Source organism: Aedes albopictus, chromosome 3, assembly GCF_035046485.1.
Source record: "Aedes albopictus strain Foshan chromosome 3, AalbF5, whole genome shotgun sequence".
NCBI lineage: Eukaryota > Metazoa > Arthropoda > Insecta > Diptera > Culicidae > Aedes > Aedes albopictus.
Window position 1 is genome coordinate 299,729,379 of NC_085138.1, and position 18,859 is coordinate 299,748,237.

The window sequence follows — 18,859 nt, forward strand, 5'->3', positions numbered from 1 at the left end:
CAGCAAGCACCGGAGAACCCTTCAGTGGGCCTACCCGACTGTTACTGTGGACAGTCGTTGTCACGTCGCTACGCATTCACGCCTTCTCTCCGCCTCCGGTAAGGCCGTCGATCCGTGACGCCTGAAGCCGTCTTGCGAGTCATCGTCAAGCTCTCGTCTACCTGCACGTTTATCAAGTGTGGTGAACTGTTGCTCCACTGTGTCGCCCGGCCCATCCATCTATGCACTCCTCTACGGACTTCCACATTCGATACTGGTTCAAAACCGGTGCCTACCGGTGTTTCCGGCCCATTCGTCGGCACCATCCTCTACCGATAATAATATTTGTTTTTAGGACTCCCACATCTAAAGCTCTCCCCTACTAACACGCCCTGGGACCCGGGAGGTAGAAGGTCTTGAATACCCACTCCGGAAGGTCAGTCCTCGTTTAGGACTGCGCAACTCCTCCGAGGTCGCCAATCAGGATCTGGGTTAATTATGATTGAAGTGGGATCCTTGGTGGCCGATCGGAATCACGGTAGAAAAAAAAGAAGATTTTACTCCTAGTTTTACTCAGTCATGTATTCATCTTTCTTAAATTACAAATCCTAAAATAGAAAATAGTTTAATTAGGACAATGAAATCAAAAATTTTATTTGTTGGACACTTTTTGATTTCTTGCCATTTTTCTCGGTAGTTACCGGTCAACAAAACATTTTCCATGGTAGTCAAGGGTTGCTAAGAATATTGTTTAATTATTTCAGTTCAACTGGGGCACAGCTACTGTCAAATTAATTTATAGCATCCGCCATTATGGCGAGCGTGGAAAGCTGGATTGATACCGATATTGTCACGAACCTACCGAAAATGTTGTATAAAAACATAAACCCGGAAATCCGGATTTCCCGGCACCCACGGTGATCGGAGCGGTCTAACCAAATAGAATATCGATAGATAATGAGTTTGTGAGTTGAATGAGCCAAAAAAAATAAAATCGGTGAAAAATTGACGGAGATATTATCATTTCAGTTTCGTGGGTACCCGGGTACCCTGCCGGCATTCTACGGGTGTTTTTATTTTGCTGGCCACACTACGGTTAAGAAGCATTATTTATTTATTTATTTAAAAAATTACATCATCTGACGACAAAGGTCTACATGACTAAACTAACGCAACTAAACAACAAAACAAAATGTTACAAAACTAACAAGAACATTTAGAACATTATACAAGACTACGTAGACGAGTTTTAAAAGTTTCACAACTAACATTAAAATCAAAAAGATTATACACAGAATTAAAAATTTCACACATTGCACGTATAGGTTCCTTTTGTCCATATGTTGTCGGATGGAAAGGAAGCCTAAAAAAGGGCCTGTTTCGCAGAGCTACCGAAGTTGCATTTATGTTCAATTTTGCCATGATATTTGGAGCATCAGTTTTCCCTAAGAGCAGCTTCGCAACGAATAAAGCGTGAATGTTTCTTCGTCTTCTGGCTAGCGATTCCATGCCCAGTAGCAAGCATCGGCTTTCATATGAAGGAAGATGAACCGGGTCCGTCCAAGGAAGGTGTCGTAGCGCGTACCTGATGAACTTCTTCTGTATTACTTAAGGGCAAAGTCTTCGGTATACCAATCCGTGTGGTCAATTAATGATTTTTAATGAAACTCAACGTACATATGTACAGATGGAAATATTATTAGTAAAATTGCGAAAAAATCCACAGCTCAGGTGAGATTTGAACTCACGACCCTTATACGCTAGACAAGTGCTTTTCCAACTAAGCTACCGAGCCAATTAATGACACGGCATTTTGGTTGGTACAAGGTAATTCCAATCTCATCGATCATGCTTCATCTTTCCCTTAAATTTCACCGCAAATATATCCATCTCTTATGTACACATGCATGAAGAGCGATGCGATTTATTTACTGTTGAAACTGTTTGCCTAACTTTCAGGCGTCTCTTCATCACCGACTGTGGTGAGGAAGAACAATTGAAACCTGGTAGGCGACCAACGTGTCGTTCGCACTCTTTCATATACGACAGATTACTAAAGGGTGAGTCGATAATTATTGTGCCATTTTCAAACTAGCGTAACTTTTTTCCTACTTCACCAAAATCAACCAAATTTTGTACACTTTCTCCTTAGAGTCTATTGTTTACATAAAATGAACTGAGCAGTTATCAGTGAGATTCCGCTGGATATAGAATAAATTTAGTTCACAGTTCTAAAAAAGATGTTGTACAATCACATGCTAAAATCTAAAATCATGGTATAGTGCCTTGGAACAATTGATGATTATACATTATCGGATCATCTTAATGTTCGTCAATAGGTTTCAGGAACGGTTGTCAGTGAAACATAAGCTTGGAGCTGGGTGAAAACCAGGCACGATGCGCATAAACAAACCAGAGAGCTTTAATTATTTGTTGCAAGTGGAGCCTGAACATGTCCACATGGAGGGCGTTAATTGAAAATGTCGTGAATTTCACTAAAACGCATCCTAAATCTAAACCTATACCAGAAAGTTGAAATACATACATATACGAAACTACAGTAAAAATTTGGTTTCATTTCGTTAACTGTAGACAATTTGCGAATCACTTGAAGGTAGGGTGGCACAATAATTAACGACTCACCCTTTACAGAAGAGGTACGACATATACGACAGATTACTACAGAAGAGGCAAACAGTTTCAACAGTAAATAAATCGCATCGCTCTTCATGCATGTGTACATAAGAGATGGATATATTTGCGGTGAAATTTAAGGGAAAGATGAAGCATGATCGATGAGATTGGAATTACCTTGTACCAACCAAAATGCCGTGTCATTAATTGGCTCGGTAGCTTAGTTGGAAAAGCACTTGTCTAGCGTATAAGGGTCGTGAGTTCAAATCTCACCTGAGCTGTGGATTTTTTCGCAATTTTACTAATAATATTTCCATCTGTACATATGTACGTTGAGTTTCATTAAAAATCATTAATTGACCACACGGATTGGTATACCGAAGACTTTGCCCTTAAGGTGAAACATCAAGAAATCCCTTTCCAATATTGCATACAAACTTTAGAGGCACAAATCTGACGAAAGAAGCATCAAACTAAGCCGCACTTGTTAATCCTGGCTTTGCTCACTTGCAAAAAGAGGCAGCTTTTCCAAATCGAGCGCATTTGTTTACGAATTTTCAAGATTGGTGCTCTTGAAAACGCGAGTAGGGGACCAAGTCGGCCATTGTGGAAGCCATGTTTGTGTTCTTTGAAGTTTCTCCTTAAGTCATATTCGAGCTTCTACCTCTTCTGTAGTAATCTGTCGTATATGAAAGAGTGCGAACGACACGTTGGTCGCCTACCAGGTTTCAATTGTTCTTCCTCACCACAGTCGGTGATGAAGAGACGCCTGAAAGTTAGGCAAACAGTTTCAACAGTAAATAAATCGCATCGCTCTTCATGCATGTGTACATAAGAGATGGATATATTTGCGGTGAAATTTAAGGGAAAGATGAAGCATGATCGATGAGATTGGAATTACCTTGTACCAACCAAAATGCCGTGTCATTAATTGGCTCGGTAGCTTAGTTGGAAAAGCACTTGTCTAGCGTATAAGGGTCGTGAGTTCAAATCTCACCTGAGCTGTGGATTTTTTCGCAATTTTACTAATAATATTTCCATCTGTACATATGTACGTTGAGTTTCATTAAAAATCATTAATTGACCACACGGATTGGTATACCGAAGACTTTGCCCTTAAGTCATATTCGAGCTTCTACAGGGTGGCCACCCAGTCGGGAATTTCGGGAAAACCGGGAAAAGCTCGGGAATTCTACACCACCGGGAAAAAGTCGGGAAAACCTCGGGAATTGTTGCTAGCCACCGGGAATTGCCAAAATTCTTAAATATTTGTAAAGTCTCCAGAAGCATGAGTACGAGAATCTGTGGGAAATGCAGTCAACAACTGTTGAACTTAATAACATAGTGGATGAGCTGGCGTAAAAACCATTCTTGAAAATTAATATCTTGTCGTCGAGTCATGACAATTAAAGTTAATCATAATGATGTTACCTTACATCACAATTTGAACAGTTATTCTAAAGATATTCTAAAGAACATTCTGGTGGAAATACTGGTTGAGACACATACAAATATTTATAGATTCATATGACACTTATGCATTTCAGGATGTACAAGTTCCAGAAAACATCAAGCGTCCTATAAAAGTTTTATAAAACATAACAAAAATTATAACTTCTTTCTAAAAAAATATCCTTGTACAATCTCTAGGAGAATACTTGATATAGCCTTTGTCCTTTGAGCGAAAAGTCTGAGAAATTTGGATAGGATGCTGGTAAAATTTTGAATGAATGAATGAATTGCTGCAAGAAGACATTCAAATTAAAAATTCTGAAAATCTGGATGATTTATTCTGGTGAAAACATTCTTAAAATTAAAAATAGTTAGTGAAAAATATTTGAAAGAATATTCAAAGGGATTTTTATTATCTGATGAAATTCCTCAAAGCACGCCTAGTGTAGTTTATAAAAATATTTCTAATGTTTTGCTTGAAAGATTTCTGATGTTTTTTTTATGAAGTTCTTTGATGTGCTCATTTGTTAAACTGGTGAAAAAAAAATAATCGGAGAAAGCCGGAGTAAGTTATCGGGAAAATCTCTTTTTGGCGAAGCTTTTGCATAAGTCCCTGGTAAAACTCCTGGTTCAGCAAATTCTCGAGAATTTTGAGTATTCGTAGTTTCTAGTGAACCTACCAATTGAAATTCTCGCGGGAGTTCCAGTGAGTATTCAAAAGCATCTGGAGGAATATAGTTTAAATGGTTTGAGAAAATAATTAATTCCCAAATCTAGAATCTGCCTCTACATTTTGGGAGAAATACTTTCTCAAAAACTAATCTTTCAAGAATTCTTGAAAAAATTCCTGACATATCTAAAAATGTAATCAGAAAGTAAATCTCTGAGAACTTCATATTGGAATCGCTGATGAAATAACTGAATGCTAGACGATTATCAGACAAAATCTTAGATTTCTTTGTTCTCTCAAATTTCTCCTAGAATTTACGATTTCAGCCAAAGTAACCTGCCTGACTTTCTGCAGTAGCCATAGTTCGCCACTGGTTTTCTATTAAACTACAGACTATAGAGGTCTTAAAAATGACCATCAAAAATACTACTTGGCAGATTGAGTGGAAGTTTTAATTAGAAAATGCTTTCACGAGTAATCTTTCCAGATATTCCACCAGAAGTTTATTCAGAAAGTTTTTTTTTCTTGGCGTTCTGTTATTGCCTATTAGTTTCCCAAACGAACTAATCAAAACATTTTCAGAAGTGACTTTTGGAATATTACTAAAAAATCCACTTATTATTAGATTCGTAAATCCTATAATCATAGTGTATTCTCTGAGAATTTTGACCCCCAGGATTATCCTTTTTATTTTTATTTACTTAAACAACTGCATAATTTGTACTAGTCATCTTAAAATTTAAATTTAAATGAAGATGTAACGATGTAACTACAATGCCCATCATTGGATACGAGACAAACAACACATGAGTTTAGCTAAATATTAAGTAAATCTATATATATATAAATGCAGTGGCATACGTGGGACCGCGCATAACTTGCGAACGGATGGTCCGATTTGGGTCGTCTAAGTTTTGTTCTGTTTGCTTTCACCCAAGGAAGGTTTATGAGGCATAAAACATGGGAAAATTGAGAGTTTTTGAAAATCGGGTTTCCATACACTTTGAACGGGCTTGGCTAGGGACTTGAAACGTCAAAAAACGCAGTAGGCAAGACAAAGTTTGCCGGGTACAGCTAGTTAGTTATAAACTTATTTTCAAGTTCATATGAATACTATGTTAAGTCCAAGGATTTGAAAATATTCAATTTTAATTTTCTTAAATTTTTCTTAGTAAGTTACGTTTAATTTTCACTCTAAATCATTCTATTTTAGAATCCGGGAAATTTTCAAAAAACTATCGGGAAAACCGGGAAAAACTCGGGAATTTTACTTGCCGCTCTGAGTGGCCACCCTGTTCTACCTCTTCTGTAGTAATCTGTCGTATATGAAAGAGTGCGAACGACACGTTGGTCGCCTACCAGGTTTCAATTGTTCTTCCTCACCACAGTCGGTGATGAAGAGACGCCTGAAAGTTAGGCAAACAGTTTCAACAGTAAATAAATCGCATCGCTCTTCATGCATGTGTACATAAGAGATGGATATATTTGCGGTGAAATTTAAGGGAAAGATGAAGCATGATTGATGAGATTGGAATTACCTTGTACCAACCAAAATGCCGTGTCATTAATTGGCTCGGTAGCTTAGTTGGAAAAGCACTTGTCTAGCGTATAAGGGTCGTGAGTTCAAATCTCACCTGAGCTGTGGATTTTTTCGCAATTTTACTAATAATATTTCCATCTGTACATATGTACGTTGAGTTTCATTAAAAAAAATTCTTCTGTATTGCTTCAATTCTTGTTGTCCAAACATCAGTGTATGGACTCCATACAACAGCTGCTGTTTCCAGAATTGATCGCACAAGAGAACAGTAGAGCGCCCTAAGGCAGTAGGGATCACGAAACTCTCTTGATGACTTCATGATAAATCCCAGATTTTTATTAGCTTTTGCAATAATACTGTTGTAATGGTTGTGGAAGGTCAGCTTGTAGTCCAGAAGGACTCCAAGGTCCTTGACAACCAGTTCTCGCTTGATCAGTTCACCTTCAAGGGTGTATCCATGTAGTATTGGTGATTTCTTCCGGTTGAAACTGATAACAGAACATTTCGAAACGCTGATGTCAAGTCGATTCGCACAACACCATTCGGAGAATTTGTCAACTAGTTTCTGCAGGTTGCAACAGTCTTCAGTCGTACGTATAACAACATAAATTTTGACATCATCAGCATACACGATTTTACATCCTTTCGGAAGCACTAAGCATATATCGTTGAAGAAGATCGAGAAAAGAAGCGGTCCGACGTTGCTTCCTTGTGGAACACCTGACGTGCTATGAAAGATCCACGACTCAGCGTTTCCTAGTTTTACTGAGAGTAAACGGTTGGTAAGATATGATTCTAGCCAGCGAACGAGGTTATCGGAAGCTCCAATACGTTTAAGCTTAGCTAGCAAAATGGTGTGATTAACTCGATCAAATGCAGCCTTAATGTCTGTATAAACTGTGTCGATTTGTGAGCCATTCTCTATGTGCTGCAAACAAAAGGAGCTGAATTCGACTAAGTTTGTTTCAATCGAGCGACCGGGGTAGAATCCATGTTGATCTATCGAAATATACTGCGCAACGGAACGCTGTATGGATTGGCTCACAAGAATCTCAAAAAGTTTCGAGGCAGCGCAAAGGGAAGTAATCCCACGGTAGTTGGTGACTAGATTGCGGTTTCCTTTTTTGTATACCGGGAATATGACAGATCTTTTCCAGCAGCTTGGGAAGATGCCTTGAAGAAGTGACTGATTGATAATCATCCCCAGTGGCTTCACTAGCGAGTTGGCGCAGTTACGAATAACATTGGAAGGTATTCCGTCAGGACCAGGAGAGTTAGATGGTTTTAGTTGTCTGATGGCTGACTCTATTTCAGGCAGCGAGAAGCTAGTTATATTGATGTCACAGACGTCAGCAGGAACATGCTCAAGTGCCTCATCAATTTGCTGTTTGGTAATCTCGCCAGTCATGAATACACTAGAAAAGTGCTGGGCAAACAGATTGCAAGTTTCATCTAGGGAGGACGATGTAGATTCGCCATACACCATTTGCGCGGGAAGTCCAGATTCCTTGCGTTTCTCGTTGACAAACGACCAGAACCGTTTCGGATTAGTTTTCAAATCTCTCTGCTTTCGTAGCACATAACCTGAATAAAGGTAGCGATTGTAGCTCCGGTAACGATTACTGGCTCTCGAGAAATTTTGTTTCGTAAATTCGTTACGATTGCGGCAATATATCTTTAATGCAGAGGCTCTTTTACGTTTCAGCGTTCGAAGTCGAGAGTTAGACCAAATCGGCTTTGGCTTCGTGCGTGATTTAGGCACAAACTGCGTTAGGAGATCATTTAAGCGACGGTTGAAAACTTCAACGATACTATCAACATCAGGCGCTTCCATAGTAGACCAGTCAATAGCTAGTAGAGCTGCATTAAGACCCGCATAATCAGCACGGCAAAAATCAAGCTTCCTTTCATCCAGAACTTCCTCAAAGCGCACCAATGGAGGGCAAGTCAAAGTGATCAAGAGAGGAGGGTGAAGCTGATCAATATCGACCAGCGCGTCGGGAGCCAGCATAATATCGCACTGATTAAGTGCAATACTGTTGACAAACGTCAAATCTAATGTACGATTCAAATGGTTTGTAATATGGTTGATCTGGTTCATATCCACAATCGTCATACCATCAATAAGCGCTGTGTTTGCTGAGTTGAATGTAGAATTGTCCGTATCAATGCAAGCCGGTCCGGATCCAGTAGCTTTCCAAAGCAAACCGGATTGGTTATAATCGCCGAACACAAGAAAGAAATCCTGAGGCTTAAGCTTTTCGGAAATTTCTGAGATACTATCAACATGACGTTCAATAAGTGTAGCGGAGCTAGAGACATCTGGGGGAATGTACACGACACCCAGATAAATTTTCCTAGATCCACCGTTCAGACAAACCCAAACCTGTTCTAAGCCGCAGTTATTCTCGACGATCAATTCAGACGAACTGAAACGATTTGAAACTGCAATCAACACTCCGCCGCCTCGAGTCTTGCCCGTAGCTCTACGATCACGATCAAAACGAAAAACTGTGTATCCGTTTCCAAACAGTTGACAGGAATTGAAGTTATCGTTCAGCCACGTCTCGGTGAGGACCACGATGTCGAGTTCTGAATCGCAGACAGCAGTATAAAGCAGGTCAATCTTCGTACGTAGACCCCTAACGTTCTGGTAGTAGATGCTGATGCTGTCGTTATTCACGTTGTTCTGGGAAGAGTTGTCAATTGATTGTGGTGCAATATCTAAGGCTTCGGCGGGACATATACTCTTAGCTTTACCTGACGAAACAGGGTTCCCAACTGTTTCAAAATTGGCATCATCGCTGGGGGGATGGGCTGGCATCTTACGAGAGGGGTTGTTCTTGTAGTAGAAGCTGATGCTGTCGATATTCACGAAGTCCTGGGAAGAGTTGTCATTTGACTGTGGTGCAGTATCTAAGGCCTCGGCGGGACATATACTCTTAGCTTTACCTGACGAAACAGGGTTCCCAACTGTTTCAAAATTGGCATCATCGCAAGGGGGATAGGCCGGCGTCTTACGAGAGGTGTTCTGAAAGGCATTTCCGTTTAAGTGTTGTGCAGCATCTACTGCTTCGGAAGGACATATAGGGTGGGGCGGGGCAAGATGGGTCACCTAAGGATGGATCACCATAACTTTGTAAGTGCAAATCGTATTGGTTTGTATTCGTCCGCTACTCTTTAATACACTAGTTAGCTATGCTAAAAGTCGATAAAAAGTTCTTTAAATACAAAATATGATGTTAAACAAGCAGTTTTAAAAATTGATCGATTTTGCGCCGTGAAAAAAGTGCGGGGCAAGATGGGTCACCTTTTAAGTAATTCACATTTTCTCAACGAAAAACGTCAAAATATAAGATTTGTTCCGCATTCATATATGCCCCATATCCATACTGAGTAAACAAGAGCTACTAGTAAACATTTTATAAATTTATTTGGAATATAAAAAACTTTACGATTTGAGTGGTCCTAAGGCGACTTGTAAATCGATGTTTTCACTAAATAATTATCATAATTTTATGTTATAATTTTGATCGTTCATTTCACTTGATTGAAGTCATTTATGAGATAGTCTTGTAATAAAAAATAAATAACTTTTGAATGCTCCAAAAATACGTTCAAAATTGAAGGTGACCCATCTTGCCCCGCGGCTGTTTATATGGAGATTATATGGAATGTATCGCATAAGAAAAATGGCTGAAAACCATTTTATTTTTTATTTCCAATGAGAGTGAATAATGTTTCAATCAATGCCCCAAACTTTTGTATATTCATGCTGGTCATCTAACAAAATTATTAACATAATCAAAACATGAGTAATGCGCCCCAAAATGGCACTGACCCATCTTGCCCCGCGACCCATCTTGCCCCGCCCCACCCTACTATTCTTTATGTTACCTGACAAAGCAGGGTTCACCACTGCTGTTGAATAGTACTCCTCATCCAGCGAATCATCTATTGTAGCTCGTCCACCGTTGATCAATTTTGATTGCTATATGGAATAGTCGATCCGTTGGCGCGATCGCTGTAGTCGTTTCTGGTATATCGGACAATCAACACTCCATGCCGAATGACACACATCTAGTTGTTCTTCTGGCGCTGCCTTCATTTGACGATTCTTCAAATCACAGTTAACACATTTACAAAAGTCGGACGTACACTCATGTGCCTCATGCGGTTCAGCACATTTTGGACAGCATTGCGGTTTGCTGCAGGAAGAGGCTATGTGCCCGTACTCAGAACAGTTGAAGCATCGGTTAACATTGATTGCCTCAGTAACTTGACATTTATCCCAATCAATCATGACTCGGCGCATTTTAATCAGCGTGTCGAATGTACAAGCATCGACTTCGAGAACTGCAGACATGGTGTTGTTCTTTGCTCTCACGTTCTTAGTAATCCGTATCACCTTTAACTTGGCGGATTCAAGGACTCCGTTCTGTTTCTTTAAGGAATCTAGCACGTCATCTTCGTTGAGTTCTGCTGAAAGACCAGAAATTTTCACTCTGGGGCGAAGCGCTTCCTGCAAACAGATATCGTATGTGCCAGATAGCTTGTCATTAGCGACCCGTTGCATTTTCAACGCGATATCACTATTCTCACAGCGGACCTCGACTTCTCCGTTTTCACGACATCGGATGTCTTTTACAGCAAACTGCGATGGATCCAGGTTCACACGAATATCTTTTTTAGACACTTCAGCACTTTGTTGACTTTTCGGTTTGAAGAGTACAGTTTCCTCGAGCCGTCTGATAGCACTTGATTTAGGAGTGGGAGTTACCACTGTCGTTGACGAAGATTGATCCTGTCTGCGCTCCGGGTTCAGGATTCGTCTCTTTCCCGATCTTAACACGCCAGCGTCGGACACAACAGCAGCGATAGGAGTTGTTTGCTTAGTGGCTCTGGCTATCGGGTTTCTCGGTATGTTAAGGCAAATATATTAAATTAAAATTAAATTAATTTAAAATCTTTGGTTAAGGCGACGACGGGTAACGGCAGCGTAAGAGTTCATCGTTTCGTTCGTCCCGGATGCCTCCCGGGGAGAATCCGCGGGCCCAGCAGTCGGATATGCTGGCGAGGACATGTTCATCGTAGCACAGTGAGATGCACCACAACCCGTTGACAGAAGAGATTTCCGAAAATCGTCAAGCTGACTAGCTATCATTTGTTTTGTCCGCTCTTCGGAAGCAGTAATTACATCATACAGCTGTGAAATTTTTGTTAGCATTTCAGAACATGTTTTCTGCATTTCGTTTAGGCTTAGCTGATTTTTTCGGCACTCAAAGCACATATATCTGAGCGAAACATTCCCCTTTAACGCCGTAATAGCAGCTGGATTCAAATCGGTACATTTGGCATGACAAATATGCGCACATCCACCATAGCAGTAAACACGATCGAGCTCGGAAGCGATACGTAGAGAGCAGACACTGCACAAAACCGATGTCATTGTAGTAGCGAGCAGCTACACACGCAGCCCAAGAGGGCTTCTCGAGGAAGACAAACAATGTGTTGTTTGTGTACAGTGCAGTAGAATCAGTAAAATAAAAACGGATGTAGTTATTCTAGGCGCCAGAATTTCAGCGATCCTCGAATATATGCTAAAAAAGCAGGCTTAGGCGAATCCAACGGTATGTATCGTGAAACGAAATAGTGACTTTAACACGAGTGACAAACAGTTTACACCGCGACGAGATCACTAGCATCGCAATACCGCACAGTGGTATTGGTATTATAGAGGGCTTCAGGGACGTTTTCGGGAGTTCCCGAGAGTCTTTTTGGGGGCGTTACCCTTTGAAACCCACAGTACCCCTCCGAAACTTATGAAGCTTCCTGAAATGCCTCCGGAATCCCCCTACAACCCCTTCGGACCCCATGTAACAAACTTGAAACTCTTTGAAACCCCCAAAAACTCCAATGTAACGCAGCTGTAATGTCTCTGAAACCCGAAGAAAATCCTCTGAAGCTTCTTGAAATGCCTCTGGTATCTAAAGCCCCCCTCGGACTCCATGTAACGCACTTGAAACCCCCGTAAACCCCTATGTAACGCCTCTGTAACATCTCTGAAATCCACTGACAGAATTTGGAATTTCATCGCGAGCCACTGAGTGGTCTATACTCAGCTTGTGCTACACTCAACGTGTAGGGTGGGGCGGGGCAAGATGGGTCACCTAAGGATGCATCACCATAACTTTGTAAATACAAATCGTATTGATTTGTATTCGTCCACTACTCTTCAATACACTAGTTAGCTGTGCTAAAAGTCGATAAAAAGATCTTCAAATAAAAAATATGATGTTAAACAAGCAGTTTTAAAAAGTGATCGATTTTGCGCCGTGAAAAAAGGGCGGGGCAAGATGGGTCACCTTTTAAATAATTCACATTTTCTCAACGAAAAACGTCAAAATATAATATTTGTTCCGCATTCATATATGCTCCACCATACTGAGTAAACAAGAGCTACTAGTAAAAATTTTATAAATTTATTTGGAATATAAAAAACTTTACGATTCGAGTGGTCCTTAGGCGACTTGAAAATCGATGTTTTCACTAAAAAATTATCATAATTTCATGTTATGATTTTAAGAGTTCATTCCGCTTGATTGAAGTCAGTTATAAAATAGTCTTGTAATAAAAAATAAATAACTTTTGAATGCTCCAAAAATACGTTCAAAATTGAAGGTGACCCATCTTGCCCCGCGGCCGTTTATATGGAGATTATATGGGATGTATCGCATAAGAAAAATGGCTAAAAACCATTTTATTTATTATTTCAATGAGAGTGAATAATTTTTCAATCAATGCCCCAAACTTTTGTATATTCATGCTGGTCATCTAACAAAATTATTAAGATAATCAAAACATGAGTAATGCGCCCGAAAATGGCACTGACCCATCTTGCCCCGCGACCCATCTTGCCCCGCCCCACCCTATATTTAACACATCGTGAAACGACATGCTCTGGAACGCTTCCCGAAATGTGATATTCATTCTTTTACGCTTAGCGATGCCCGCTCATCGCTGCAGCTTTTCTATATTGGAGTATCTTCTTTGTATTCGTTCGTGAACCATACGACTCGACGAGAGAACATAGACACGCTTGGTTATTGAAACAGAACCAACGAAAGGGAAGAAAAACTGCTGAGTGATTCACTTATCACTTCGGCTGCCAAACACTGCCCACTGAAAACCTCCGAAATACCCTTAAAACCCCATGTAACGCACTTAAAACCTTCCGAAACTCCCGAAAATGCCTATGTAACGCCTCTGTAAGGTCTCGGAAACCCGCCGAAAATCCTATGAAGCTTGTTGCCTCCGGAATCCCCCTTAAACCCCCTCGAACCCCATGTAACGCCCCTAAAACATCCTGGAACCCCCTGAAACCATCTAAAACGCCTCTGAACCCCCTGAAACTTCTGAAATATTTTAACATCTATACTAAATTCTGAGCAAATTAGGATTGCAAATTTTGACAGGGTATGAAAGATAAAATCTCTCTTATGGTAGAAATTTGAGCTCCGCCGGGAAGCAATAGCGACCAGAATTTTTGGGATTTATATTTATTTTATTGTAAAAAGTAATTCAACAACCCGATGTGGAAATAAACATTGTTTGCAGTATGCTTTGCTTATGCCTATGCTTATGCTGAACCTGGCCTGTAACTCCTGAGCGATGGCTCAGTATTAAAAGCAGACCCTTTTGAATCCAAAGCGGTAGCTATAAGCCTTCGTTGGTTAACAGAAGCAAGTGAAAGCATCAGCAATCAAATTATGGCTGAGAGTGAGCAACGATGGTTTAAGGTGGGTTGTCCTCTTCGCCGGTATTCCATACAACGACCCGTGCATGTGAACGGTGTAATTTATTCAAACAGTATCTTACAAGTCTTTTCAGTCATTTCATATCACTCATTTTTGCTCCCAAACATGTTTTTTAAACGCTTTCAGGGCTTTCAGTCAATCAGAGCGCCTGTCAAATGAAATGCTATTCCTTGTCCACTGAAAAAAATATCTCTCAAATAACTAGCAGGACACGGAATGCAGGGTGGATTTTGAATTTATGTGTGATGATGGGTCCTTGTCGAGTTGATGTCCGGTTCGATTTCTTCTATGCCGATCAAAGCTTTAAACCTGGAACGCCTATAAAATGTTTTGATTTTGAAACTCCTCAACGCTGCCGTCAACTTTATATTGGCTCCGACTCAACCAGCAAAGTCAAAGGAATAACTTATGTTTGACTACTTTCGATTTCCGACCACTGTTTAGTCTTTATTTTTCAATTTTCCTAACCGTTGGCGGGTACACCACGACCTTGATTATCGGTACTAGGCATCTCGTTATGCATAAACAACTTGTTGTTGATTCACCTACCTCTCATGTTGGTATTCATGCCTCTTTATTTTACCCGCATAATGTCAGCTTTATCTCAACGATTTCCATCGAATCAAGGCTAGTTTGGTTCATACTGTTTTTTCGTACAAGCGTTACCTTGTTATTGTGATACGCATATCATTCACTTACTTCACGAAACTAAGTCTAGTTATTTTCTATGTTTCATCTACCCATATTTGCACTAACACGGAATAAGGTTTAAACACAGGTAAACTTATGTAACAGAATTATTTAATGTTATGCAGAAATGATAAAATTATTGTATTCTTTCCTAAAAAAATACTATTTCCTTATGTGTTTACCAGCTACCAAAAAATTCGAGGAGCATCCCAATCTGGAGAGGTCCCCGTTAATTACAAGTGCTATCGGTGTAATAAACCAGGTCACTGGATTAAAAATTGCCCCCTCGGTCCACTGGTAAGTGATTACTGTTCTCCTTCGTTCAGATTGAGTTTGCTATTAATTTTGATTCGATTTCCCAACAGCCAAAAGAGGCGATGGAGGTCAAACGCACTTCGGGAATTCCTCGCTCGTTCATCGAGCGGGACAAGGATCCGGAAAACAATCCAATCATTCAACCGTCGCAAGTTCCGCCGGAGGAAAAGCAAGTCATCCCGGAGGACCTGATCTGCAGCATATGTAAGGATCTGTTCACCGACGCGGTCATGATACCCTGCTGTGGCAGCTCCTTTTGCGACGAGTGCGTTCGGACAGCTCTACTCGAATCGGAAGATAACGAATGTCCCGACTGCAAGGAGAAGGGGTCCTCCCCGGGATCGCTTATCCCGAATCGGTTTCTGCGAAACTCGGTGAATGCCTTCCGGAACGAAACCGGCTACACGAAAACCGTGGTGCAGAAAGGTGGGTTTCAGTAGCGTAACAATCTTCTGTTTAGGGTGCAAACTTATGTTTTTTTTTTCTTTCAGTTGCTTCAAACAAGCAAACCAAACCGGCCGAGGACCCTTCAAACGCATCGGTAGAAACGACGAATTCGTCTACCAATATTGCGTCCGTAACAGGAACATCCAGTGGAGATGTTGATGCTGAACAACAACCTGTGGAAAACGCAGATGACGAAAAACGTGACGCGGGTGATCAGCTACAGGAAAGCTATGAGGATGTATCTCAACATGGAGATATTGATTCCCCACCAGCGGATGATAAAGGTAGGTTACAGACAAATCAATTAGCTAACTAACTATGATACTGGGTAACTTTGACCTATGTGGTTTTTTTGTGTTCTCAACACCAATTCAGGTGTTCGTCATAACGATTCAATCCAATAAATTTATTATGTACGCATCTCGGATCGCGTAGGACACATTGAGTTTCTACTACAATTTTATTAGCTGCATCATTGCAGCCCGTGATATATTCAAATTATTTGAGTTTTCCTAGTCAATCAAATCATTTTTACTTTTCAATGTTATGGGAAGGAGTGCGCGCTGATAGCTCACAGTAATAAAGTTGTCAAAGTTATTCGCTTTATTTGAAATATCTCGCCCTACGTTTACTATATCTCAAGCATATTCTACAGTATTCGACAACGAATCGGATTACGAGGATAATATTACAGTAACGGTACCGCCAGCCCATCTTCAAAGCAGGGGAGCTTTTCGCGGACATTACAACGGACGGCAGGCCCATCATCGTCACGACACGCCACCCGTTGGCCGTGATTATCCTCCGCCGTATAGCAGAGGTAACAGCGATAGCGGTGCAAGCCGGACAACGGAACCAATTGCAACTGAAGAAGCCGGCTCCCGTACCCCGATCGTGGAAGAAAAGGAGAACAGTTATAATGCCGCTCCCGCAGCCGCTTCCAAACATGAATATGAATCACGGTCTCCAGAATATCATCAGCCAGCAGCCAGGGGCCCCATACAAATGCCGCCTCACAATCATCCTCCGCACCAACAAGCTCCACTCTTGGGCAATCATCCACCGTCCCACCCAAATTATATGGCTCCACAACCGCATCCAGTTCCGGCCGGTCCATACCCGGGTCCTCCTCCACATGGAGCACCGCATCCTTACCCCGGAGGATACGGAATGCCAGGCGGATATCCACCGCAACGTCCGTATGATCACCACGGCGGAGGAATGTACCACGGAGAGCGGCCTCGAATGATGTATCCACCTCGAGGCGGCTATCCCCCACATCCACCACACATGAGACCACGCCATATGGGTCCCATGGGGCCAGGAGGATATCCCGGCATGCCCAACGTTGGACCAGGGTAAGTGTTTATCAAGATTCCACCATTTCAGTTTAATCATTAAAATTTTTCCATACACAGCATAATCGACGATCCATTGGAAGCATTTAACCGTATCATGAGGGAAAAGGAACGTCGCAAAGAGCAGGAGGCCAAACAGGCTAGCCGGCATCGTTCACCTCACGGAGACCGAAACCGTCGGTCTCGATCGTTCGACAACAGCGGTAGTGGCAATCGACGAGGACGATCCGCGGAACGGGAACGGCGAAGATCGCCGCGCGGGGGACGGTCTCCGGATCGGCGCCGATCGCCCGAGGAAAAGCACGGTGACAAACGGGAACGTGAGCAGGGTCGGGACCGGGAACGTGAACGGGACAGGGATCGCGACCGGGATCGAGAACACGATCGAGATCGAGATCGCGAGCGCGATCGCAATGGTGGAAGACGTAGAAATCGTTCCAGTTCGTACAGTTCAAGCGGATCGAGATCCTATTCGAGGTGATTCAAAAAAATGACCTTTTTGTGCTCGGTGGTAATCTTAGCTAATATTTAGATCCGATTGCAGATCTCCCGGGAAACGTGGCAAGTCTCCGAAACGGCGTTCAAGAAGCCCCTACCGAGAACGTCGATCGAAGAGCCGTTCTAAGTCGTTCGACGATAGAAGGTAATTGGAAACGATTTCTTCGGAAATGTAAGACTATAACTGTAAATTGTAAACTGTTTGTTTTGTTCGATTTACAGACACGGTAAGCACGGCAAGGACAGACGAGAAGAACGTCGTGGAGATGAACATCGTGGCGAGTATCGTGATAACAGAGAAAGATCTCCGGGATACCGGGATCATTATCAAAGGTAAGTAATAATTAAATTGTATTTTAAGATACATCTGATTTCATAGAAATCGTCAAATCATATCGGTACGCAAGACAATGTAAATTGATTGTTTTTCATTTGCTAAGATTATAATTTATACGACTTTCCATAGTTTTTATCCTATATTGTAAAACAGTTGTATTTATTAGCAATCAATCCTCATAGTGAACGGATTGTTATAATATTAAAATTTTCTTATGTGCGACCAATGATTCTACATAATCATGAAAATATTAGAAAATACAAAGTGCATTAATTATAATACTAAGTGGCAAGTTAGAGACACGGTCATTTTTTGATATGTTACGCCCAAGACCATGTAAACGTGGAGAACTATACTACGAAGATATATTTACACATTTATTGCACCTAAACACAATTTGGCCCTTTCTACGTTTTTTTTGAACACTACAATCCAATATCTTTCAATAAAAAAAAAAGAAATTCCGCATCTACCAACTGATTCAAAAGTGATTCGGAAGCTATAACAGAATAACATAGTTTTGGGTGGTGATAAATCTTGATTTTACAACCCATCAAGTATTACGGCATTGAGAGATCCACTATATATTCGATTTCTATGGCATTTGCTACCATTTGGGCAGAGGTCCTGTTTTGGCCACTAGCTACTAAAACTCAGTCAATTTTAAACCAATTTACTTGATTTTGGGACACGGTGAAATACGTATGGATTCTAGGAGTGTCCAAAATTAGTTCCCCTCTCCAAACGGTCTAAAATCCTATCCACTTTTTTATATGGCTATTAAAGCTCAAGCATCCGTCATCATTTTTCGGAAAATGAAAAGTACGCTGTAAATCAAAACAATGACCATGAAAATGTATTCACTGTATTCCCTTCCTCATGAGGAATACAGTGAATACATTTTCGTTGTAAAAATGTAGTTCTCAGTGAAAAAACTGCTTTAAAATATTTGATGATGACGATGATTTCAATGACGAATTGTTCCACGTTAAGCGTGATAACTACGATCTCTTGAAAAAACTTGGAAGTTTTTGGGTGTTGTTGGTGAATTGAAATCCTCTTCGGAGCCACCATCCAGAATTACATCGCGGACCACCAGTTCTGACAGGTCTGGTCAGTACT

General features: G+C 41.1%; 1 protein-coding gene across 9 annotated transcripts in view; it reads left to right on the forward strand.

Moving 5' to 3' along the window:
* Positions 1-18,859, forward strand: part of LOC109418595 (E3 ubiquitin-protein ligase RBBP6) — a 115,128-nt gene that overhangs the window by 15,346 nt on the left and 80,923 nt on the right. For 8 of the 9 annotated variants that reach the window (XM_062842241.1, XM_062842245.1, XM_062842247.1 and 5 more), the window contains 7 exons: positions 14,968-15,079; positions 15,148-15,523; positions 15,589-15,828; positions 16,200-16,902; positions 16,963-17,379; positions 17,435-17,545; positions 17,623-17,733. In XM_062842241.1, the coding sequence (XP_062698225.1) occupies positions 14,968-15,079; positions 15,148-15,523; positions 15,589-15,828; positions 16,200-16,902; positions 16,963-17,379; positions 17,435-17,545; positions 17,623-17,733 (2,070 nt within the window). The remainder of the gene's footprint in view (positions 1-14,967; positions 15,080-15,147; positions 15,524-15,588; positions 15,829-16,199; positions 16,903-16,962; positions 17,380-17,434; positions 17,546-17,622; positions 17,734-18,859) is intronic. The other variant, XM_062842246.1, reaches the window with a different exon arrangement.